Genomic DNA, 23,777 nt, shown 5'->3' on the forward strand with positions numbered 1-23,777 from the left:
ATCCGCTAGGTTCCTTGAATTACATGCTGTTGGCCAGAACATTTGAGAAGAAAACAGTGTGTGTGCTGGATCCCTGCCTCGAACTTTATCCTGGGTTTCTAACAATATTTACTACCTATGATTTGTAATTAAGATGTTTTATACAGGGGCGCCTGGGTGGCTCAGTCGTTAAGCGTCTGCCTTCGGCTCAGGTCATGATCCCAGGGTCTTGGGATCGAGCCCCGCATAGGGCTCCCTGCTCTGCAGGGAGCCTGCTTCTCCCTCTCCCACTCCCCCTGCCTGTGTTCCCTCTCTCACCATGTCTCTGTCAAATAAATAAATAAATAAAATCTTTAAAAAAAAAAAGATGCTTTATACAATAAATCCTTTCCTAGAGACCATCTAAAAGTCTGATGTCCCTATGCTGCATTTTAGGTAATTTATGATCAAGAGACTACTAAGGAACATTTGTTAAGAAAAGAAAAAAAGTGGGATGGCAATTTGTCTCCTTAAGGTGGCTTTTTTTCTTATCTATATATTTTCCGTTATTCCGTTAAATTCTTTCAGTCTAACACTGTGCTATTCCTACTCTATAGTTAATATTTCCAGTCTGTTTGACCCAGTCCACTCCGGGGTCATGAGGTGCTAAGTGACGGAAAAGATTCTGACCCTCTCCAACACACAGTATGGCCAGATCATAAATCCATCCAACAGATACAAAGAATGTAAAATGTGGGTGAACTCCAAAAGTGGTGACTATATTTAGAAGCACAGTAAGAAAAGCAGCAAAAAGGAATAACTAGAAATAAAACTGTATATATTTAAGAGAAATGAGAAAGGGAAAACATAAAATAAAGTAAGTGAAAAATATATAAGAAGGATAATCTCCCAGAAATTTTTCAATAAAGGCCTTGTAAAAACCACAACCAGAGCAAAGAAAAGTGAAACTAAATTGGAAAGGGAGAGAAAGAAATTATATAGATCTGTCCTTTTCAGCTCAGTATTAACTGATTCTCAGAAAAATGTGCAAATAAATTCTAAATTTGAAATGTAAAATCAACATTCTGATAGTCAGAGCCAGTCTGTCATTCCTAATTTTTTTCAGATCAAATGACTTACTGAAGAGCATGTAATAGATTATTCTACTTCATGTATTCGTTGTATTCATAGGTGTACTCCCAATAAATGGTGATTCACAGTATGTTACAACATTATTTTTTTTATCAGAGAGAGAGAGAGCGAGCACAAACAGGGGGTGCAGCAGGCAAGGGAGAAGCAGGCTCCCCGCTGAGCAAGAAGCCCCATGCGGGACTCGGTCCCAGGACCTTAGGATCATGAGCTGAACCGCTGAAGGCAGCCACTTAATCGGCTGAGCCACCCAGGCGTCCCGACAACACTTTTCTTAATGAAGAACTGCTGTCTCTTTTTAAATTTCTCAATAACACAGATAGGTAAAAAAAGTTTTATTACTACTTTTATAAAATTAGAACACATTTACTCAAAAAATCAAAAATAACCTAATCATAAACAGTGTGAAGAGACATTCAAAATGAGTATCTCTCAAGGTAGATATTGCCTTCAATATTTTCCAAATATTCAAAATCAAAATTAAGCTAATGCCACACTTGGATAACCTCACAAAAATTTGAAATATTCAAATAATGTTTGTTCCATTGCAAGTCCTCATAGTCCATATTCTATGAAAGGATCAAGGAAAAGGCACGTTTTTCAGAATTTTACTAGTTGCAACATGCAAATACAATGTCACATTCAACATACTTGCTCTCTTTAAGTCGTGGAAATGACCACAGTAGCTCAAATTAAAATTCAGCATATCAAATAATGAAGGCACATAAAATACCTTTCACTCTAAAACTGAAATAACTATTTTTCACTGAAAAGAATAGAACATTTTAACCTCCAAGTCCCTAACTGAAAGGCAACATTTCATATGTTTAAAAAGAAATAGTCATTTTAAGTAAAATTTCATTTTGCATTTCCATTCTGATAATTACCGCTTCTTTTCTGAGCCCCTCTCTCTCTTCAACGTTTAAGTTCTGATCTTCTTTTATGCCTGGGGTATGATGCTACTATATCCAGGATCGAGGCAATCCTGCACATTCAGTTTTCCTCAAAGTGGAAGAGGCTCATGTACAGACCAAGGGCATCTTTAAAGATTTGCTTTTAACATGTGTCCTTTCTGACCTTAACTTAGCCCCTCGCTGACTTCTCATGAAGTTGGAAAGGTACCCATGCCAAGTGGCTTGCTGAGTGAGTGCTGCATCCCCGCAGGGTGGATTTCAGCCTCTAAGGGGACTGGGAAAGTGCAGCAGCATCAGTGCCCAGAGGGGCCAACTGCTGGGGTGAAGAGAGATTCTCAGCACACGGGGTATCTGCCACACATCACACGTGCTTTGTCATCCAGCGCACAGCTCCAACCCGGTGAGCAACTACTGCGAATTCCTCAGCAGTAACTGAATTAGAGTATGTGGGAAGTGCTAGATAGAATACAATACTACCCAAATCATTTATTCATTAAGGGTGCTTGAGAATCTTAGCCCATGTCGCCTACCACGTGCTAACTGCCTGCAACAGAAATATGAATAAAGTATGATCTCCACTGTAGGAAATCACGTGAATGACAACAAGAGAGTGTGACAAATAGAGTGTTAGTAGCAGTGGTGTGCCCAAGCTGGCTTGAGTCCACTAGTGAGAGTAGACTGAGCGCATCTCTCTTTTTGTTTTTAAGATTTTATTTATTTTAGAGAGAGAAACAGCACGAGAAGGGGGAGGTCTAGAGGGAGGGGCAGAGAGAGAATCTCAAGCAGACTTCCCGCTGAGCACAGAGCCCAACACGGGCTCCATCCCAGGACCGTGAGATGATGACCTGAGCCAAAATCAAGAGTCGGACGCTTAACCGACTGAACTACCAGGTGACCCTGAGCACATCTCTCCTTAACTCCATGTTGGCAGCCTGACATCAGCGGTAGGGAAGAGAATATATACGATGGAAATCTGCAAATGCCACCAACTAGGGCCATTTTCCCCTGGAGGATGAGTGGTTAAAGGTGTACCAGCATGCCACTGAAAGCAGATGTTAACTGCCTGGAGGCATGAGAAAAAAACTTCACTGAAATCATAGTAGTAGTTAAAGGATCTTGAAGGATAAGTAATAGTGAAAGAACAAGGACAATGGGTATTCTCCGTAGAAGGAAGAAAATTTGCAAACTTTTGGAGGCCACAACAATCCACGTGGTATTCAGGGGTGGATGAGAAGTCTGGTGTGGATGAAGACATGCCCCGGTGAGAAGCAGAAGCGGCCTGCGCTAACCCGTAAAGGTGTGAGCACGGCAGTACACATAGGCAAGAAGTTTACGTACTAGCATACTCCTAGTAGAGATTTACAGAACGTACTTTGTCATGTATCTACCAAAGGGAGAAAGAGATGAACTGAAGGATATATAGAGAGGTAGATATGTGACAAAGCAGCTATAGTCAAATGTTAATTGTAGACAATAAGTGATGGGTACATGGATATTCACCAACCAATTGTTTCAACTTTCTTGTATAGTTAAAATATTTTAATAATAAAATGTCCAAAAAACCCCCACAAAACTACATTTGGAAGAAGCTTGGTTTTGAGGGAAAAGAGAAGCAGATTTGAGAAGAGAGGTGTCTCCATCCCTCCCTTTGTGTTACAACGAGGATGCATAAGCTGGCCAAAGGAAGCAATAAAGGAAAGTTCTCAGTGCAGCTACACCCACTCCGTCCCTCCTCAGCTCCAGGAGAAAATTGACCTGGTAAGGTTTTGTTTTATATGCCCAATTCAGTGGATTCTAATTGCTTTCAATACCTTTTGGTAATTGTAAGAAATGAAGATGATGAGCTACATAAAAATTTTATACTCAGATGTCTTATAAAATAGGAATATTTTCATATTATTAGAATGCGAAAAAGCTCCTTTTCCAAAAAAAGCAGAGAAAAGTGAGGTGTTTACTTTTTAATGTGAACAGTAGCAGAAATTCTCCACCTCATTATTATAGTGGCCTCAGTTTTTGCTATTATTTAGGCTTCTTTCTTTAAAGGCCTTTTAATACAAGTTTATTCATAGCATATATTATTAAATAAAATATATCCTATACAAAAGTATGCATATACACTAACATTTTGCACTTTTTTCAAAGGAAAGATATTTTAGGAACTATATATTGCTGGTAGGCTTCAAATCTCTACCTTTTTAATTAGAATTTAAGAAACTAATAGAGAAAACTTACCACTTTTCCAAATTTGTTAAAAAATAACAAAATTTATCTCTGTAGGAAACATTCTATTTGAAAGTAAAATTTTATCATGGTTCATTATTATTAAGCAGAGTTTAGATGTACCCCCAGATTGTATTTTTCATCAAATAGAGCAATTATTGAATTTGAATAAAGGCTATTCATGGAATGAAGCATAAGATGTTGAGATAAAAAATATCTTTTGTTGTGTTATATTAAAGACAAAAATTAGTTAGGTTTCCAACCAAAATTAGCACCTTTGAAATACAAGATATCATACAAAGAAGAGTCTTCAGATGCCTCTAAAAACCTTGCATAATTGGTCTTTTTACAGATGATGATGATAAAATCATAAGTATACAGACTATCTTATTTAGGAGAACACATGTCCCCATAAGGCTATGAATCCAAACCATGTGCTATAATCCCCTAAACCTTACTCTTTCTTGTCTTTTCTTTCTCTGACCTACTTTAGCAATAACAGATCTTGAGCTTCTATATGCCAACAAAGTGATGCTATCTATAAGTTACTCAGACATCCACCTGGTTTTGCCCTTGGCTATGAATGTGACAAGTGCTTTACTACATTTGCCTATACCATCAGGCATTTGAGCCCTTGGATTTAAGGATAGCACCATCAACACTGACTAATTGTGTTCACTCTGCTAGACTGACTTAAAAAAAAAACTGTAGCTTTTACATTTTTTACTCATGCATCTACTAAAGACTATCCTCCAAAGTATACTATTCCCACCTCCAAATTTAAATAGTTGTAGAGAATATAATATCATAGACATTGCCATTTTAAAATGAAATGACTATATTACATTTTTTTTTACTAATGGCATATAAATATCACAACAATTTCATCCCACCATCATCCATGTAAAGAAAAAAATCCATGAACAAGCTATTCATTGACACTTAGAAATCTTACATGAGTCCTATTTTTCTTTGAAATTGTATTTCCACTTCCATTTCCCCAATTTTACTCTAGTGAATTATATATTTATACTTTAAAATAGTTTTATGACTACACTGTACTTTATTATCAAAAATATGTTTCAAAATCTAAGTTAACTGTATTTTTTTTAATTTTATTTATTTATTTTTGAGAGAGAGAGAGCACACGTTGCGGGGAGCGGCAGGCAGAGGGAGAGGGAGAAGCAGGCTCCCCACTAAGTAGGGAGCCCAATGCGGGGCTTGATCCCAGGACCCTGAGATCATGACTTGAGCCGAAGGCAGACGCTTAACTGATTGAGCCACCCAGGTGACCCTAAGTTACATGTATTTTTAAAAAATTTCCTGACACAATGAAGCCCTAAGTGTTCAAAAATTCCTGTGTAATCAAGATCACAATTATTAGTAGTACATAATTGAGCTAGCTAGCACAAATATAAGATAAATATTTAAAAATATGTTAAAAGCATAGAAACAAAGTATTATTGGAATGCATCCCTTAGTGACAAGGATGGAAGGGGGTTATGTTGCCTTGCTTAAGGAGACTTCTAGACACTGAATTTTCCAGCATCTCTCTGTTGGTACTCCAGTACTAAACGTCTCAAGGCAAGGTTCACAATGGTGATGTCTCCAGAGACCTACACTTTTTTGTTAAAGTGGGAGAAGGGCAATTGCGAAAGAAAAGGTGGAAAAGAAGAAGCTGTAATGAGGCCTGCACCCTCCAGCTCAGGAGAGTTTTAGGAAGGAGGACATCTGGAAGCTGAGGATGAGAAGATGGATTCCCTTGAAACTCCCTTTGAGACATCCTTGGTTAACTCCAGTAGTACAAATGTTCTAGCATGAACACTGCTGCTCTATCAAGAAAGAGACTGTTCAGTGTCTAGAGTTGCTGGTTGCTGGAAGGGTTCCTCGACCAGCCGTAACTCGGAGATCTGCACTGCTCATCCACTTGACATCAGTGCCAGTTCAAGGTAGTCCAAAGAGATTGTTAGGTGCTGGGCCTCGCCAAATAGCTCTACCTACGCTTATGTAGGTTACTTTGTGAGGCAGGAAAACACCCTCTGGATCACAGATTTTAAAAATTCCTGTAAAACTTCATCTTTTTGAAGATCATAACCTAAAATGTTTGGAATACCTTTTTAATTTTGATTTTCATTCTCCCATAAGACATAGCCATAGGTGATACAATTGCGATATAATGGCTGCTCACGCCAAATTCACTCCAAACCAGAGATTCTGAATTTTTTTCCATATGTTTTTTAGTTCAACTAAAATCTCAGCACATAATAGACCCTGCAATAGTGTGATATTTGGCATAAGACGATTCTGTCTCATATCACATTTTGAAAGCAACAGAAGATAATGGATTCTAAGAAAGGCCAGTACAGCCTAGATTGTTTTTTTTCCACTTTTCTTGTCATAAAACATAAATGAATTATTTGGATAGGAAATCTTCAAAATGTACAGACTACTCCCAAATGTCAAATAGCTGTCATTATTTGGTTATCCTATGTAATTAAAAGTTACTTCTGTTTACAAGCTTTAATTTGATTCCATGGACTTTTGTTCTCTGAGACATTTTGTTCCATCTGTTCAGGGACTCCTCAGTAGAATCGTAGAAATTGGTTATACGCATAATTCTAACTTGGGTAAAAACTAAATACCTTAAAGTAAATTAGAGAACTTCTGTTGATTTTTCGAGAAACCATCACATATTCAAACTATGCCTTACAAAGAACATTGGAGTTGATTTATATTTACCAAAGTAGAAACTAATGGCATGTGAAATCCTAGTCAGATTGACCTATTTATCATGACAGAAACACATCATTTTTTTTAAATTGACAAGTGAAAATCAAAGCAAAATGAAATGAAATAATAAATGTCAAGTTAATAATTTAGACTTATTGTCTATGGGAGAAACAATCATAATGCCTGGGTGTTTGAGCTATCCAGGATTATTCTGGGTATAGGTGAGGATGTAAGCTTCAAAAAGGTATTTATTAAGGACCCCATTATGCATGCATGCTAAATGCCGAAAGAATGCATGCACTAGAACTGAATTCTGGACCCTTGTGGATTTATGCATTTATCAAATGCTAGAACTACATTTAAATTACCAAAGCTAAACTAAATTTATCACTGAAATGATACAAATTAAGGGGGAAAATGGACAGAGTAAAATATTATGTTTCATGGTCCTACGTGTCATATGCTAAATAGAAAATTAACAGAGCACCATCTGACAGCACAACAAACAGGCTGGGATAAGTAAGGCAACTCGTTGGTCTGACAGTGGAGGCCCCCAAGGCACAGACATGTATTGAGCTCATCTGAAACAAAACCACTCAAAGGTCTTCTGATGCTATTCAAGACCTAGGTGGGGTATTTTGCCAGCACATGGGTGATGCAGTGATGTTTTGCCCAAGAAAGAGAATAAAAAGAAATGAGCATTAGGTTGTGGCCAATGATCAATGCACAGGCATGTATAGGCGACTTAGGTGAGACTTAAACAATACCCAAAGATATTATTATCTTATCAGAGGAAAGGGATATGCCAATCAAAAATGTACTGGTGGGCCACAGAGGCAGAGTACAGAAGAGAAGCTGAGGCAAACATCTGAAATGTCTAGGGAAGTACTGTCCAGGGGGCAAAGGTCTTCAAGAGTTCTGGCCCTAGTACAAGGCTTCGGATCATAAATAGCTGGCTCATTCACTTTTCTGAAGACCTGAAGACACCGGCATGTGGGAGGTAGAAGGGAACAGTGGTGAAGAACTTTTGGTTGGGAGTAAAAGACCTAGCTTGGAGTTTCAGCAACTCCATTCACTAGCTGTGCTGTCCTGGACAGATTACTAAGCTTCTCCACGTCCATATTCCTCATCTATAAAGTCAAGGAAGTTCAAAGTGTTTTATTTGCATTATTTCACACGACCTTCACAACAACCACAGGAGGAAGTACTATTAGTCTCCACCGTCCTTAGGATGATTCACGGAAACAGAGATGGTGATTTGTTTGCATAAGGTCAACAGCTGAAAAGTGCTGACCCAGAGCCAAAATCCCTTACAGTAGCAGGTTGACTGATCCACCTCATAGCTGGGTGGAAGAATTAAATAAGTAATGTGTTCATTCGCTCTTAACATTTAACAAATATGCGTGCTAGAGCACTTAGCACAGAGCTTTGGTACATGAGAAGTACTCAAAAATGTTTGCTGTTATTATTAAGAAGAAGGAAATGTTTGTGCAGAGGTAGACATTCCAGTTTCTCTAACACTCACACTTCTCACTGTAGATTAAAAGACTGATTGTGTGATCTTTGTTAATATCAAGCTCCCTAAGTTGGGGCCCCAGTTGTATTTTGTGCCAGCCAGGCTGGGAAGGCTGGGCCCCAGATGATGGCACATTTACCAGGGGAAAATGCTGGCAGCCAGGATGCTGCTGGTTTCATTTTTCAGGAAAAAAAAAAAAAGAAAGAAAAGGAAAAGAAACACTCCAAAAAGGTGGGCTGACCAAATAGAATCAAGATTTCTATTTCTGTGCTGAGAAAAAAAAAATGGAAGAAAAGTTTTATAGCTTCTCATATAAGTAAAGAGGAAGAGCAAAAACAGACTACACTCATAGAAAAATATTTTTAAAATCTAGATTTTCTGGGGTGCCTGGGTGGCTCAGTCGTTAAGTGTCTGCCTTCGGCTCAGGTCATGACCCCAGGGTCCTGGGATCGAGCCCCGCATCAGGGTCCCTGCTCGGCGGGAAGCCTGCTTCTCCCTCTCCCACTCCCCCTGCTTGTGTTCCCTCTCTCGCTGTGTCTCTGTCAAATAAATAAATAAATCTTTAAAAAAAATTTTTTTTTAGATTTTCTGAGCACTTATTTAACTTTTTCATAGAGCCCTTAGACTTGTCATCAGAGATCAAGCAATTATCATCAAGAGAATGTTTTACAAACGTTGGACTCACAACAACTCTGTCTGCAGGTGTTCAATTAACTAATAATTATTCTCATATAAGCACAATCTTCAGGTAGACAACTTTGTACCCATAAAATGCCTTGGCACAAAGAGAAACATGAAAGCTCTGCCAAAAATACAAGAAGAATTATCTTTTCTTATGGTATCACTTTTCAGCAAGCTTACATTACCACTATAGTCCCTTTTGTGATGAATGCCTCATTCACATGCCAATTACCTCAACCTTGTTTGTGAGAGGTAATGTTTTTCTAAAATACAGACATACCGGGCGCCTGGGTGGCTCAGTCATTAAGCGTCTGCCTTCAGCTCAGGTCATGATCCCAGGGTCCTGGGATCGAGCCCCACATCGGGCTCCCTGCTCCGCGGGAAGCCTGCTTCTCCCTCCCACTCCCCCTGCTTGTGTTCCCTCTCGCGCTGTGTCTCTCTCTGTCAAATAAATAAAATCTTTAAAAAAAAAAAATAAATAAAATAAAATAAAATAAAATACAGACATACCTATATACAAAATCTTTGCCTTCACTGAGGAAAAAGATCTCTCTCCACTTCAATTCCCTTCAAATAAAGACTATATTCAGGTTTATAGAGCACAAGCTTTTTTCCCTTCTTACGATGCAACATGGATTTCTTTCTCAAATACATTTAATTGAAGTGTATGCTTAGGTATGCAATGGCTAATGTTTAGTGTAAGTTGGCCAATGTCACCATTAGTTGGAGGAAGGCTCAAATACTACAAAAATTAATGATTTTTAAACCTGTGTATAAATACTGTACATGTGTAAAATACATGCGTCTATGAAAATACAGCATACAATTGGAGAGTATTATCTTACTGTGAGCGTAATATTCTAGCCAATGGTGGACACTATCCAACCAAGTAGCTATAACAAGGATATGGCTGTTTTTTCATTTTTACTTTGTTCTGCAAAGTTTGGCTTCTATGTAATGTGAAAATCCTGTGCGGTAATAAAGAAACACATTTGTGCTAAATCATGGTAGTACAATATGACGAGAAAGCAGTACTTTCAATGTCTGTCTTGTTGTATCGTTTTAATTAGCAACTTAGGAGGATTTTAGTTACTGCAATTAAATATGGTAAGCTAGACTTGATGATACTGATTACAATATGATGGCTAACCAGGCACCTTGTATGATAGTCAAGGCCCCAAAACATTAATAGCCATAAATATGATGGGAATTTCTAGCCTACTACCTAGAAAATCCCTGTGTATTTTTTAGACATGTTTCAATTTTAATGATATACTGAATATAACTATTTGCTTCCTTTTTATGGCATAATCATGATAAAAAAAAAGCCGTTACCTATACTATAAATGGTGCAGAGTACAAAGGATACATTTATAGTGACAAAAATGGCTTACATTCTAAATTAAAGACCAAATTATTAAGTAATTGAAAAAAAAATCAACACTAAACTGGAAGGTAATTAACAAAATCCTGAGGAAAAAAATAACAAAACCTTTTACAAAATATTGAATAATTTTTCTTTCTAATGTATGTCTTTCCTTTCTCCGATTATCTCACTCAAACTCAAATATTATAAAACACATAAGAGAACTTAACACTGGTAAACTAATACCCATCTTTGCATATTGTTTCCTAGAAAACTGACATGGATTTCTCACACGGCTGTACCTCCAAAAACAGTAAAATACATAAAGTGTTTTTCTTTTCCTTGTCAGAAGTAGAAGACACTAAAGACGTCCTCTAATTTTTCTCCTTTAGTTATCAACTATTTTGTCCCAATTCATGCTCCCTCCCTCAACCTTGTCAAGCCTCTGTAAGACAACATATTTAAAATCCATTTCTTGCTGCCCGAGCCTCTCAGCTCAACGAAGGCAGAAACGATGTGTTTGCCTGCCCCTGAATACGCAGAAAAAGATATTCTATGAAGAAATATTTTTACAGAGAACTAAAAATACATAAAATAAAATAAAAATATAACATGATATGAAAATTGAGGTAGTCTGAAATTTTATTTTTTGGCCCTTTGCCAATTATTTCTATTTTCTTTTTTTAGCTATTATAAATACCACAGCTAACATAAACACCTCTTTTCAATAATCTGATATCTGACAAGCATAGTGATGTCCTAATATTTCATTTTTGGGCCAGACGTACATCTCACAGTAATTTTTCTGCATTTGGTGCAAATATTTTTAACAGCTGCTGCCTGAACCGCTCTATAATCCTGGTCCTTACTACTTGATTGCTCCTTTCTCTTTGGCTCCTTTTGTCTTTTTTCTCCAGCTTCATCAAGGGTTAATTTTAAGGATCGGTCTTCAATTTTCCGATATGTCAGCAACTTTGGAGGCCTATCTCACCCAATTGATTCGATGATGACGTTTAATTCCAAGCCTCTAACACCAGCCCAGATTTTGTTTCCAATTTCCAGGATTCCACTTCCAAATCCCACTTAGACATTGCCAGAGCTATGTGTGTCACTTTTACTCAAACTCATTTCTCCTGAAGCTGGTGAGTTTTTCCCATAAATGTTCTCATCCTCCTAGACACCTAGGCCTGAACCACCCAAATCAACTTTTCTTCCCTTGGCCCCACTTATTCTATAGCTGTAAGTCCTTGGACAGCTCTTTGGAGTAGCTCCCTTTATGTTTTATTCTTAACACTATCATAGTTTTGATACGGTCACCTCAACTTTCAAATACATTATGACGTTCCTAATTTATATTCCTACTCATCCTTTGTTCATTTTGCAAGCATTTTACCAAGCTTACCAATGTTGGGTTATGTGTCAATGTTGACAGAACAAGAATCCTATCACCACTGTGTTCCTTGGAGCTATTTATTTCCTTAGTATGTCTAAATGTTTCTACTTTGGGGCCACCTGGGTGGTGCAAGCTGGTTAAGTGGCTGACTCTTGGTTTGGGCTCAGGTCATGATCTCAGGTCCTGGGATCGAGCCCCACGTCGGGCTCCACACCAGCGGAGAGTCTGCTTGAAGATTCTCTCTCTCCCTTTCCCTCTGCCCCTCCCCCTGCTCTCTCTCTTTCTCTTTCTCTCTCTCTCAAATAAATAAATCTTTAAATGTTTCTATTTTTTTTTTTAATGTTTCCAGGTAAATTTTTGGGTCTTCAGAATTTTTTTTTAAGATTTTTATTTCTTTATTTGAGAGAGAGAAAGAGAGACAGACAGACAGAGACAGAGACAGAAGTAGCAGGGGGAGGAGGCAGAGGGAGAGGGAGAAGCAGGCTTCCCGCTGAGCAGGGAGCCCGATATGGGGCTCGATCCCAGGACCCCGGGATCATGACCTGAGCCGAAGGCAGACACTTAATGGACTGAGCCACCCAGGTGCCCTTAAATGTTTCTATTTTTTATATTAAAACATAATATTCCCCCAAGCCAAACTGTCAATTATTATAGGACATACGATGAGATGTCCAGAAATGACAATAATTACAGCCGCAAGAAAATTTCTAAGTTAATGGCTCTTAGTATATGTGCTGCTGCCCGATGCACAAGGCAGATGGGAGTTTTTAAGATGAAATTTTGTCTCAAACATTCATCATGGCAACTAAATACAGTTTTTTTTTTAAAGATTTTATTTATTTATTTGAGAGAGAATGAGAGAGAGAGCACGAGAGGGGGGAGGGTCAGAGGGAGAAGCAGACTCCCTGCCGAGCAGGGAGCCCGATGTGGGACTCGATCCCAGGACTCCAGGATCATGACCTGAGCCGAAGGCAGTCGCTTAACCAACTGAGCCACCCAGGTGCCCCTAAATACAGTTTTGGTAGAAAATAATATAACCAAACCTTTATAGAGGTATTCCTCGGGGACCAATCAAATGCCATGTGAGGGCCACTAATTCTCAACTGCACACTTCAAAAAGCTGGGAATGGCTTTTTTAAGTTAGACAGAAAGAAGTGGGGAGACACTCTGGAACCCACGATATTACATATCAAGAATTATCTAATAATTCAAAGCAGACGATGGGAGATAATTTTCTTGTATACAATTTAGATGGTTTCATAGAGGGATGCAAAAAACTGCTCTGATCCCATATTCAGTGACTGGCCTGAATTAGGATAAGGCAAAAATGTGGATAAAGGATAAGAGTTCCACCATGTGGTTTGCTCTTTAGATGAAAGCAGAGACATAAATTCTAATTTAATATTAAGTCTTTCCAGTGCAGCCTGAAACTATATTTGGCTTGAAATGTCTTCATTTTATTATTCTTTTCTGTCCTTTCTTATCCTACAGGATTTCAGTTTCACCTTCACAATTTTTCTGTTAGCCAGACTTGCCACATATCGTAGTCTCAAACATAACTTGTGTATGTGTATACATATATTTATAATACACACACACACACATACACACACACATATATATATGTGTGATCTCAGAGTCTAAGATTTTAGGACTTAAAAGAAAGTTCCAAATAAATAAATATTTCTAACTCATGAAACTGTCGTTAGGTTTCTAATGCTTATCGTTATTCCAGATGTTCTTGTTGTAATAATGAACAATAAAGAAACTTTTGAAATGAAGCATATTGCTTGATTTCTGTCAGCTTCCCCCCCCCCCCCCGCCCATTTTGGGATCACTTTCTAATCCTTGGTTTGAAATGAGTCTTCTTCATTAATGTGAATTAACTACCCAAAGGAAATACATCTATTTGGAGTTCTTCCTTCTCTAAAATGTTCTGGGGAATAACAACCCCAAATTGAAACCAGACTATAATTTTATCATCCAAAATCAGAAGTAGAAACAGGAAACAAAGACCCCAATACATATAAATTAGATCCTCAAAAGACATGCATTGGTATTAAACGGTTTCAAAACTTTACAAGATGATAGAAGTTTTGTCTTTTATTTTCAACATAAAAGAGCCACAGACCAATTTAAAACAGCAACCTTGTTCTAGATAGGCTATCAAATTCCTTTATTTGTAAGGCCGAAGTGAAGGAGGAGAGATTCATGACATGATTTCTACTTAGCAAAGACTAGATGAGCCAGAGGAATTATTGTTTCCTCAGCTACAACAAAATTCTTTTTTTTTTTTTTAAGATTTTATTTATTTATTTGACAGAGAGAGACACAGCAAGAGAGGGAACACAAGCAGGGGGAGCAGCAGAGGGAGAGGGAGAAGCAGGCTCCCTGTTGAGCAAGGAGCCCGATGTGGGGCTCAATCCCAGGACCCCGGGATCATGACCCAAGCCGAAGGCAGATGTTTAATGACTGAGCCACCCAGGCGCCCCCGCTACAACAAAATTCTTAACACAATGAAACACATAGCTTTTCAGAGTGAACTAAGATGAAAGGAATAGAATGAAACTGTCTTATTTGCCATTTATTTGACTTTCATGGCCAAATAGCACAAAAAAATCTACTTCCTTATTTTATAGTATATTTAAGCAGAACAAACTATGCTTAAGTGTTGTTTGTCAACAACAACAAAAAGGCATCATGCTGTTACAAAGAAAAAGGTTTCAAGCATTGTAATCACAGTTTGTAGAAAGTTCAAGGGTCTGAGAACAAGGCAGACATTAGTTTGAATCCAGGCTCTATTACTTAACTAGCTGTGTGACCCTAGACTTTCTCTTCACCTCATCCAGCCTCAATCACTTCAAATGTGAAATAGGGATAATCATAGCATCTATATCAATAGGTTGTTGTGAGGAGGAGATAATATAAATCACTTTGTAAACATACTTAAAAAGAATGACCGTTAATAATTGTAAATTTTTGTTGGTCAAATTAGTAAAGAGTTAATACATACAAAGGACTTGGAATAATGCCTGACACATAATGTTAGACACTGTCATTGTCATTATTAAATGGTAAAGGGGAGCTGACAGAATCTGAAGGAAAAGCAAAACTGATCCCATAACTTCCATTCCTCTAGGAAATGACAAGAATCCCTATTTGCTATAGACTTCATAGACACTAAGAAGTCAACCTGATGAGATAAAGAGATAGTCATGGACTGTAGAGGTATCGTTAGTACCTTTGACTTTTCAGTTGACAGTGAATATGGAACAAAATAGAAGGAAAAAAAGAACATGGAACAAAATATTGAGAAGAACTTGATAAATAACTCATGAAGAGATTCCACACGTCTCCACCCCTGCCCTTAGAATAAGCAGCCATTTAAGGAAGAGGCTCAGTTAAGTTCTCTGATGTCTTCTGATTCCTGCTTTCACTTCTGTAGCCAACAAGCCTGGGAGCCTGGTAGGCAGAGCTCAAGGCCAGAACCCAGAGAGACACAGACTGCAGGCTGCATGCGGGAGGGACTGGGAGGAATGGGAAACTTTATCCTAAGGTTGAAAATAATATGGCACCCTTCACTCTAAAAAAAAAAAAGGAACTTCAATAAACTATAATCTCAGAGAGTCAGAGAGTTCTGGAAAATTTTACAAGTTATTCTTTGAGCACCTTTGAAGAAATTTGTAGTCTTTGCATCATATTACATAAAGCACTCAAGAACATTTCTGATTGTTTACTTCAAAAGGTATAATGTCTTAAGTTCAACATACTTTTAATTAATATTTTTATTTCTGTTTTCTTTTTGTTTTCCTTAGAGGGCCTATTTATGAGATTTGAGCTTAAAGATCACTGTTAGAGGTCACGGCTCTTTCTCTACAGGACAGACCAAAGATTTAAGCATGGTAGAATGAGATTTCAGTGGTCTGCTTAGAAACAAAAAAATTTTCCAAATCCCTTGAAAGACATGCACTCCATAATTGGAATTAACAGGCTTAAAAGCAATTGCTGATGAATAACTGGATGATGACTGGAAGTAATTATTTTAAAGCAGAGTAAGTCACAAAATATACCCTTTCATGTAAGTGACTGAGAGGGTGGGTAAAGAGAACTCACTATTACTAACATAAACACTGAGTTAGTCTTGGTAATGTTTAACTGCAGGAAACACCTGCACTGTTGAAATGAACAGGCATTTTAGCTACGGTACCTAGCACACAGTAGGTGCTCGATAGATATTTGTTGAGCGAATGGATTAATGTATAATTACAATCTACTTATTATTAACATATTATTACAGGTGTACTATGCAGTCTTATTTATTCCATATGTTACATTTTTATCGCGTTGTCTATATTATAAATATTGGCCAATGAACTTGACTACAATAGAGTTTGTTAACAGACGCACATCACCGTATTAATGCTAACGAATCTTCCTTCTGAGGCATAAAAGGACATAGGAAAAGACATCTATTGAAAAATGTTTGTTGGCGTTTAAGATTTAGATTCCACCAGGGTGGTATTCTTCCTTTAGAAAAAAAATCTCTGTCATGATGAGAAAATATTATCTTTTGAATGCTATCACTATTCCTTAGAGTTACTAATAGCGAACTGTGGCTATAAAATATGAAACAGCTAGAACCTGGATAAAGCACAAAATATCCATTGAACTCCTGGGTATTTCAAAATATATGAATATAGTTACTAAAGTAAGTTCTTACAACTATTTGTTAGCTAATTCTAACCTAGTAATGTTTATATATATATGATATAAATATTATTTCATGTATATATATATATGTTATTTTCTCTCCTTCCTTATATTATACATACCCTTGCAATGTGATCTATGACTAAAGAATAGGATATGGAGACAAACAAGTAATGAAGCTGGGAGACCCAAGCATATAGACTCGATTCATATGAGTGCATGAATACTTTTATTTTACTTTTACTAAGGTCCGTAGCATTAGTATTTTGCACTTATAGATGTGACCTGCATTAAATCCAAGTAAACATTACATCACGCTGTTTAGATTCTAACTTTCAGAAAGGTCCACATTCACTTTTCATTTGACTTAAGTGCAGTTTTAAAAGGGAAACATGTTATCAGCTTAAGTTTCCACAATATCTACTTTCCACTGCCACATTCACTCTTCAATTTATAATCTGTCTTACTCTATTGATATTTTCTGTTTACGCATCAGTCTCTCCGGCATCTTGGAATCCTGAGTGTCCTACAGAGAGTAGGTCCTTATTCCATGTTTACGGAAGTACAGTTTGCTCTCACACTGTCTTCCTCCAACTATATTGTGGCTACCTTCCATTGATTTTGGGGTGCTGTGGTAAGATCCACAGTGATTTTTTCTATCCATCTTTCACCTGATGGACCTTAGTCTTATAGAGGAAGCGTACTTTTCAAGGGTCACTGAATACCAAATAGTATCTTAAACAACAGTACAAAAGCCACATAGCTTATTTATTACTTATTATTACAGATAGGTAAAAATACTGGTATTGACATGAATACCAACATATCAATGTGTAAATATCTTCTTTTATCATAAACATAAAAATGTGAATAACTGACAGGAACAACTTCACTAAAGGCACTCTTAGAAGTTACGTAGTAAATGGTAACTTCTGCTACAGGATTCAATTTTTTTTTTTTTTTTTAAGGAGCCCAGAAAAGTCACTTAGCAATGTGAGCTATTGAAAGATGGTTGTTAAAATAGTTCACTGTTTTCAGGGTAATTCTTTCATGATGTGTGTGTGTGTGTGTGTGTGTATTTCTTCAAAGCAAATGGAAAATATAATATCTTCCATTGTCCATACTATGTTATAATTTAACATAATCTTAATCTTAGAAATTCATTCTTTGGGTTACCTATAAGACACCAAGTGATTACCTGGCAAATAGCATTAGCACAAAGGCTCAAGTCTCTTACCATCAAATCCATCTTCTTCTGACCCTAGTTCATCATCTGAGCAGATGTTGAGGACATTTACCAGCATCTCAGTCACTAAAAAGGAAAAGAATAAAAACAAAAAAGTTCAGATTTTCTATTATAACCTTAATTATTACTCTGGCATTATTAATAAGCAAGCTCAGCAATAACATCTCTTACCTATATTGTATATAGAATCTCCTGCAAAGTAGCTTCTATAAAATCCAGATCATAAAAGATAACCGGCTTTGTGATTCTACACAGACTTTATAAAAGTATTAGCTCATGTCTATGAAATCCTATGGTAACATTTAACTAGCTATAGGTCAATAGACAATGGACAACCAAATACGTGGCTGTGAATATACTATACAACTATGAAGGAGGAAATGGCTACTTTTGAATTTTTATTTGTTTGTACAATGATGGATGCTACTAGATGTAGACCATGTTGTGACCTTCTGTTCTTCAGGGACTCAGTGAATGCTAGATCTCTTTTTTAATTTTTTTAATCTCCCAGAGAGCCCAGCACAGTGATAGGCATGTAGTTTTGTGTTCAATAAAAATCGTTGATTGACGAACTAATATATTTGAAGTAGTTTTGAGGATACTAATTTAAAAAATGAATGAGTTGATATATGTATCATTAAATTTTATTTTCAGAAAGACTTTAACAATAAAGCTTAGGTAAGTTTAATAAGAAATTCAGTTGGGTAAATTGATTACAATAAAATTGCATAGAAGTGTTGTCACAGAAATTAGTACTGTATCACTTTTACACTAAGGTGCATGTTATTTACATTTAACCGTTTCTAAAATTAGGTTGGGTTCTATCATGAAGGTGAAAAGAAACTTGCCCACTATTTCCTCAAGAGCTACTTTTTGAAATCAATGTTCTTGTAGAGTGGAAGGCATATGATAAAGAGTAAAACATCAGTGTAGCCAACATTAATCCATAGCTTCAGTTTAATTATCAAATGTGAATTATGTACTCAAATATATGAATAGGTTCTTTTATAACAGATGTTCAAATTCTGAACACTTAATGGAAACAGCCCGACTGAAGGGTGTTCAAAGGGTGCCCAGCAGTTGTCAGGATTCACACTGCTTCTGTTTCCCGAGAAGCCAAAGGAGGACGGTAACACGTACCGTGTTCTGATCAGGGTGGGAACATGGTGACATGGGTAGTGCTGGGAACACTTATCAGAGGCTATCAAAATTGACTTTTGACTTATTTTGGCATCCAAAAGAAAGATTTCTTCACCGACTAATCATAACTTCCTGATTTAGTCATTTTAGGGCATTTAAAGAAAAAAACCCCACAAGTATTCTAGGAAAATAAGTATTACATTAATATATTACACATATTTATTAATATAAATAAAAATTTTAGAAAAATGTGTAGTTTTTCTCTAAAACCCCCCTATGGGGATGCTGAAACATGTGCAAACTCTTACCTTCATTCTGATGCCTATTTACCTGCTCCAATGCGCTATGTGATAAGGTGCATGAGGAATGACCTTGTCTGTCCCCACTAGGCCTCCTGAACTAACTGAACTAACTGCTCAAGCTCAGTGGGTACAGGCCTTTCCTTGAAAATTTTTGTTGAGGTTTAGATCAAAACATAAAACAAAATGAAGGGAGAGGAAGGAAGGAAAGGCAAGCCAATTCTTTTGAAAAACTGGGACAAGTTAATATTTATAACTTTTTAAATGTAAATTTGTCTCACCTTGTAACACATTAATGGTTGCTATATTTGTCATGAACTATTTTTGTTGCTGTTGTATATACTGTCTGAAATTCTTATACCCACTGATCACTATCATACGATGATTATTATCAACATCAGAAATGCGAGAAAAGCATAGCTACCTTAACCTGTTAATCTGACAGGGAGTTTGTAAAATAAAATAGCACTTTTGAATTAATACACAGGGGTAAGGAGAAAAAGTAGCCATTATAGCTTGAAGCCAGTTAAAACTATAGATCTGTTATTTTTAAAAGAGTTGTATTGTTCCAATGAGATGATACAAATGCTCCTAGTATTTCTCATTGGTTTTGTTTCCTCTTATTTCAGTCATTGTATTTTGTTAACAGGGTACACAGTGACATACTTTCAGATCACTTCTTTCCTGTTGCAACGTGTGAATTTCATTGTTTAGAATAGTCCCCATCTCCTCCCCTTCCTTCTTATATGATTGCATTAAGAACATCTCAAGATTCCCCAACACACACCTTTTTCCCCAACGAATGGCAGGGACCAAGTGAAAACATCCATGAAATTTGGAAGCCAGTATGGGTGAGGAGAACAGTTGAATTGCCTGATATTCATGACATTGTTCTCATACTTCAATACTGCAGCTGAAAAACAACAGAAACAAGGACATTAGATTCAAGTGCACATACTTCTGCTTCTCCACATGGCTTTAGTTGATCCAGGGAATTCAACTATGTGACTTAAGTTCCAAAATATCAAGACAAGTAGCTTCATCAGTCCAAAGTGTTTATACTATTGGGAATTAAACTATACTCAGTGTAATATGTAACTGCACACTATATGAATGCTAATATGAAATAGCATTGAAATTTGGCAAATATTTATATAAAATAGTTAATCAAATGTTTGTCAGGAATTGGTCAAGCTCCTCTCACAGCCAGGAACATTCTAGTCTTATTTAACATCTAATGACCATAATAAAAGTGGTATAGCTAAATTAGTTTGACAATTTAATAATCTCCTCAAATATTTGAACAGAATTTACTTCTATGTTTTCAAAAAAAAAAAGCACACATTTCCCACTAGAACTCACAATAGTTGTGTAAACTAGATTGCATTCTTGACTTAATAAAATAAAGCGTTTGGATTGAATCTTGCATAAAATATTATACTGGTATCTGACTTTACCCTTGACTTCTGAAACGGATGCACCACCCATGACTTAGGAAAATCAATCTGCCCCTTTCACTCTGCTTTGCATGGTGTCTGAAGGTTAGATACACACATAGAAAGTTATGGTTGCAGAGATCCTAAGAGCATCGCCAGTCTCACTTCTAACCAGATTCAGAAATTCATTCTATAACAATCCTGATACAAGTTTAGTAGGTCTCTGTGAGTTCTTTCTTTCTTTTTCTTCCTTCCTTCCCTCCTTCCTTCCTTCCTTCCTTCCTTTCTTTCTCTTTCTTTCCCTACCTCCGTCCCTCCCTCCCTCCCTTCCTTCCTCCCTCCGGCCGTCCTCCCTCCCTCCCTCCCTCCTTCCTCTCTCTCTCTCTCCCTTTCTCTCTTTCTTATTTCATTTTAAGTATTCTCTGCACCTAACATGGGGCTCGAACTTACAACCCCAAGATCAGGAGTTGCATGCTCTGCTGACTGAGCCAGCCAGGCGCCCCTCTGTGACTACTTTCAATTTAGGAAAAGCTACCTGTTTTAACGGCATCATCTGTTCTATGGATAGACAGTTTTAAATTGTGGGAAATTCTCAAGTTGAGTTTAAAACTTCTTTACCATTTACTGATCCAAATCTGCCTTCTGGAAAAATACAGAACAAGTATACTTCTGATTCTAAATGACAATCTTTTAAATATGAAGAACAAAACTCTCACATCATATCTTCTTGAGCTTTGGAAAGATTTTACTTTTATTATCCTCTCATGGCATGATTAGAATCACATTAGTGGAAATTACTGAAGAGATCCTGGGTGATATCAAATAGGTTTTTTCTCGTTTTGTTTAGGGGTTTAAAACACAGAAAAATCAATCCTTTCATTACTTTTTTACATTGTACATTTGATTATAGATAAGAGAGCAAAGATAGCCCTTCAAAATCTATTTTTTGAAAAGCTACCAAAAGTTTACTGCATTTGAGCCTTTACATTAACTTCTTACTTAACAATATCTTTAACATAGCATTGCTTTCATAACTGCATTCGCTCCTTCATAACTGCATTGCTCCTTCATAACCCAAAATATACATATACTTGTGTGTATACATATACATATATATATGTGTGTGTGTGTGTGTATATATATATATATATATATATATTTAAGCAGGTTTGTAGGCTCCACACCCAGTGCGGAGCCCACTGCTGGGCCTGAACTCATGACCCTGAGTTCAAGACCTGAGTTCAAGACCTGAGCTGAGATCAAGACTTGGATGCTTAACTGACTGAGCCACCCAGGCCCCCCACATACCACCTTTTAAATATAGATGCTCAGAAGCTAAGAATTCATCTTGGTATTTCTCTTAAATTTTTTTTTTTTCAGGAAAATTCTTCCTATTCCCTTTGGCTCTTCTTCAAGATGAGATGGCTTTTAGTGCCTTTTCCTCATCCTGCTCATCCTTATTCTGGAAACATGCCACATTGGCAATGCCCCTATAAAAGTGTGGCCCAGAACGAATAGAATCTTTTTGGTGGGTTTAATCATTGCAGAATATGAGGAGGATATATTGTTTCTTCTGTAATTTGGATACTATATATGTCATATTGCAGCCTAATAATATGTTGATGTTTTCAGCAGCTTGCAGTTAACTAAAATCATACTTGAGAACAGTATGGTCTTTGCTTTGAATCCTATTTCTGGCTCACCAGCATGGTTCCAGGGAACAGAATCACGACACTTTGGGGACAAGAAATGCAGGTAGTGCGGTCAACATTTATATGAAGGGAATCATTCTCTTCTTCCCACAGAATGCTAAATCCTGTGTATATTTCTATACACCCATTCTTCTTTAAGTTACCCTACCATTTATGCCATATGACACTTGGCCTAAGGATACATTCGTATAGTATTAAAGGCATGCAGAATGAAAGAATCATGGCAAATTACCATACCCATACTTCTGATCTGCCAGATGGAAAAGGTGAAGTATTTCCCGCCTTTGCTAAGTACTACCTGAATACCGGCTCCACTGAAAAGGTCTTTACTATTTTTGGATACAGCATATTCCTAGCAGAAGTGTATCCTCATAAATTTCAAAGGATCTTTAAGGTTCTAAGTTGTCTTTTTTTTTTTTTTTTTTTTTTTAGATTTTGTTTATTTATTTGACACAGAGAGAGAGCAAGCACAAGCATGGGAGCCTCCGGCAGAGGGAGAGAGAGAAGCAAGCTCCCCACCAAGCAGGGAGCCCGATGTGGGGCTCGATCCCAGGACCCTGGGATCATGACCTGAGCCGAAGGCAGATGCTTAACCGACTGAGCCATCCAGGCTCCCCTAAACTGTCTTTCTGAAGAATAATTTCTCCTCTAAGTTTCCCCCTCTTTTTACTGGCATTAGGTTGATACAGCCGGAGGAAGGAAAATAGATGTTATAACAGTGCCCTGGAGGAAAGGGAGAGGCTCTATAGAATATGTCATTTAATCCTTATTACAAATCTGAGAGGTGGGTGTGACTGCCTTTATGTTATAATCTAAGGAACTGCGGTTGAGAAATGAAGTGGCTTGTTCAAGATCATGCAACCAGTAACTGGATGATCTGACTCATATTTAAACTCCGCTTTTACTGACATCAAATCCATCCCCTTTCCACCATTCCCTTCTGCCTCTTATAAATTATAAATGGATGAATTCTAGTCTTAGCGGTTATAGTAATTTAACCTTGAATATCGTATTCATAATTAAAGATGTTTTAGCTTTTGCCAAAATACATATTTGAGAAAATGAAATACAATGCGAATTTACAACTGAGGGTGCGGCTTGCTCAATAGATAAAACAGAAGTTCTGTTTTGTAGCTGGTGAGATAAAGCATTTATTCATTCAACATTGACTCAACACAATTTATTTGAGTGCCTAATAAAGCAGAAACTTTTTTTCAGATTTCATTTTTGTTTATTAACACCAGAAATAATACATTTTAACAGTGGCTACATTTACTAAGCATCTGCTTTATGCCAGGCACTGTATT

General features: G+C 37.1%; 1 protein-coding gene across 8 annotated transcripts in view; it reads right to left on the reverse strand.

The window, feature by feature from the left end:
• The window catches only part of PPP3CA (protein phosphatase 3 catalytic subunit alpha), a 309,291-nt gene that overhangs the window by 15,734 nt on the left and 269,780 nt on the right, over nucleotides 1–23,777 (reverse strand). For all 8 annotated transcript variants that reach the window (XM_078069001.1, XM_036095790.2, XM_078069002.1 and 5 more), the window contains 2 exons: nucleotides 20,110–20,235; nucleotides 17,875–17,949 (listed from right to left, as the gene is read on the reverse strand). In XM_078069001.1, the coding sequence (XP_077925127.1) occupies nucleotides 17,875–17,949; nucleotides 20,110–20,235 (201 nt within the window). The remainder of the gene's footprint in view (nucleotides 1–17,874; nucleotides 17,950–20,109; nucleotides 20,236–23,777) is intronic.

This window comes from Halichoerus grypus, chromosome 3 (genome assembly GCF_964656455.1).
Source record: "Halichoerus grypus chromosome 3, mHalGry1.hap1.1, whole genome shotgun sequence".
NCBI classification, from domain to species: Eukaryota; Metazoa; Chordata; class Mammalia; order Carnivora; family Phocidae; genus Halichoerus; species Halichoerus grypus.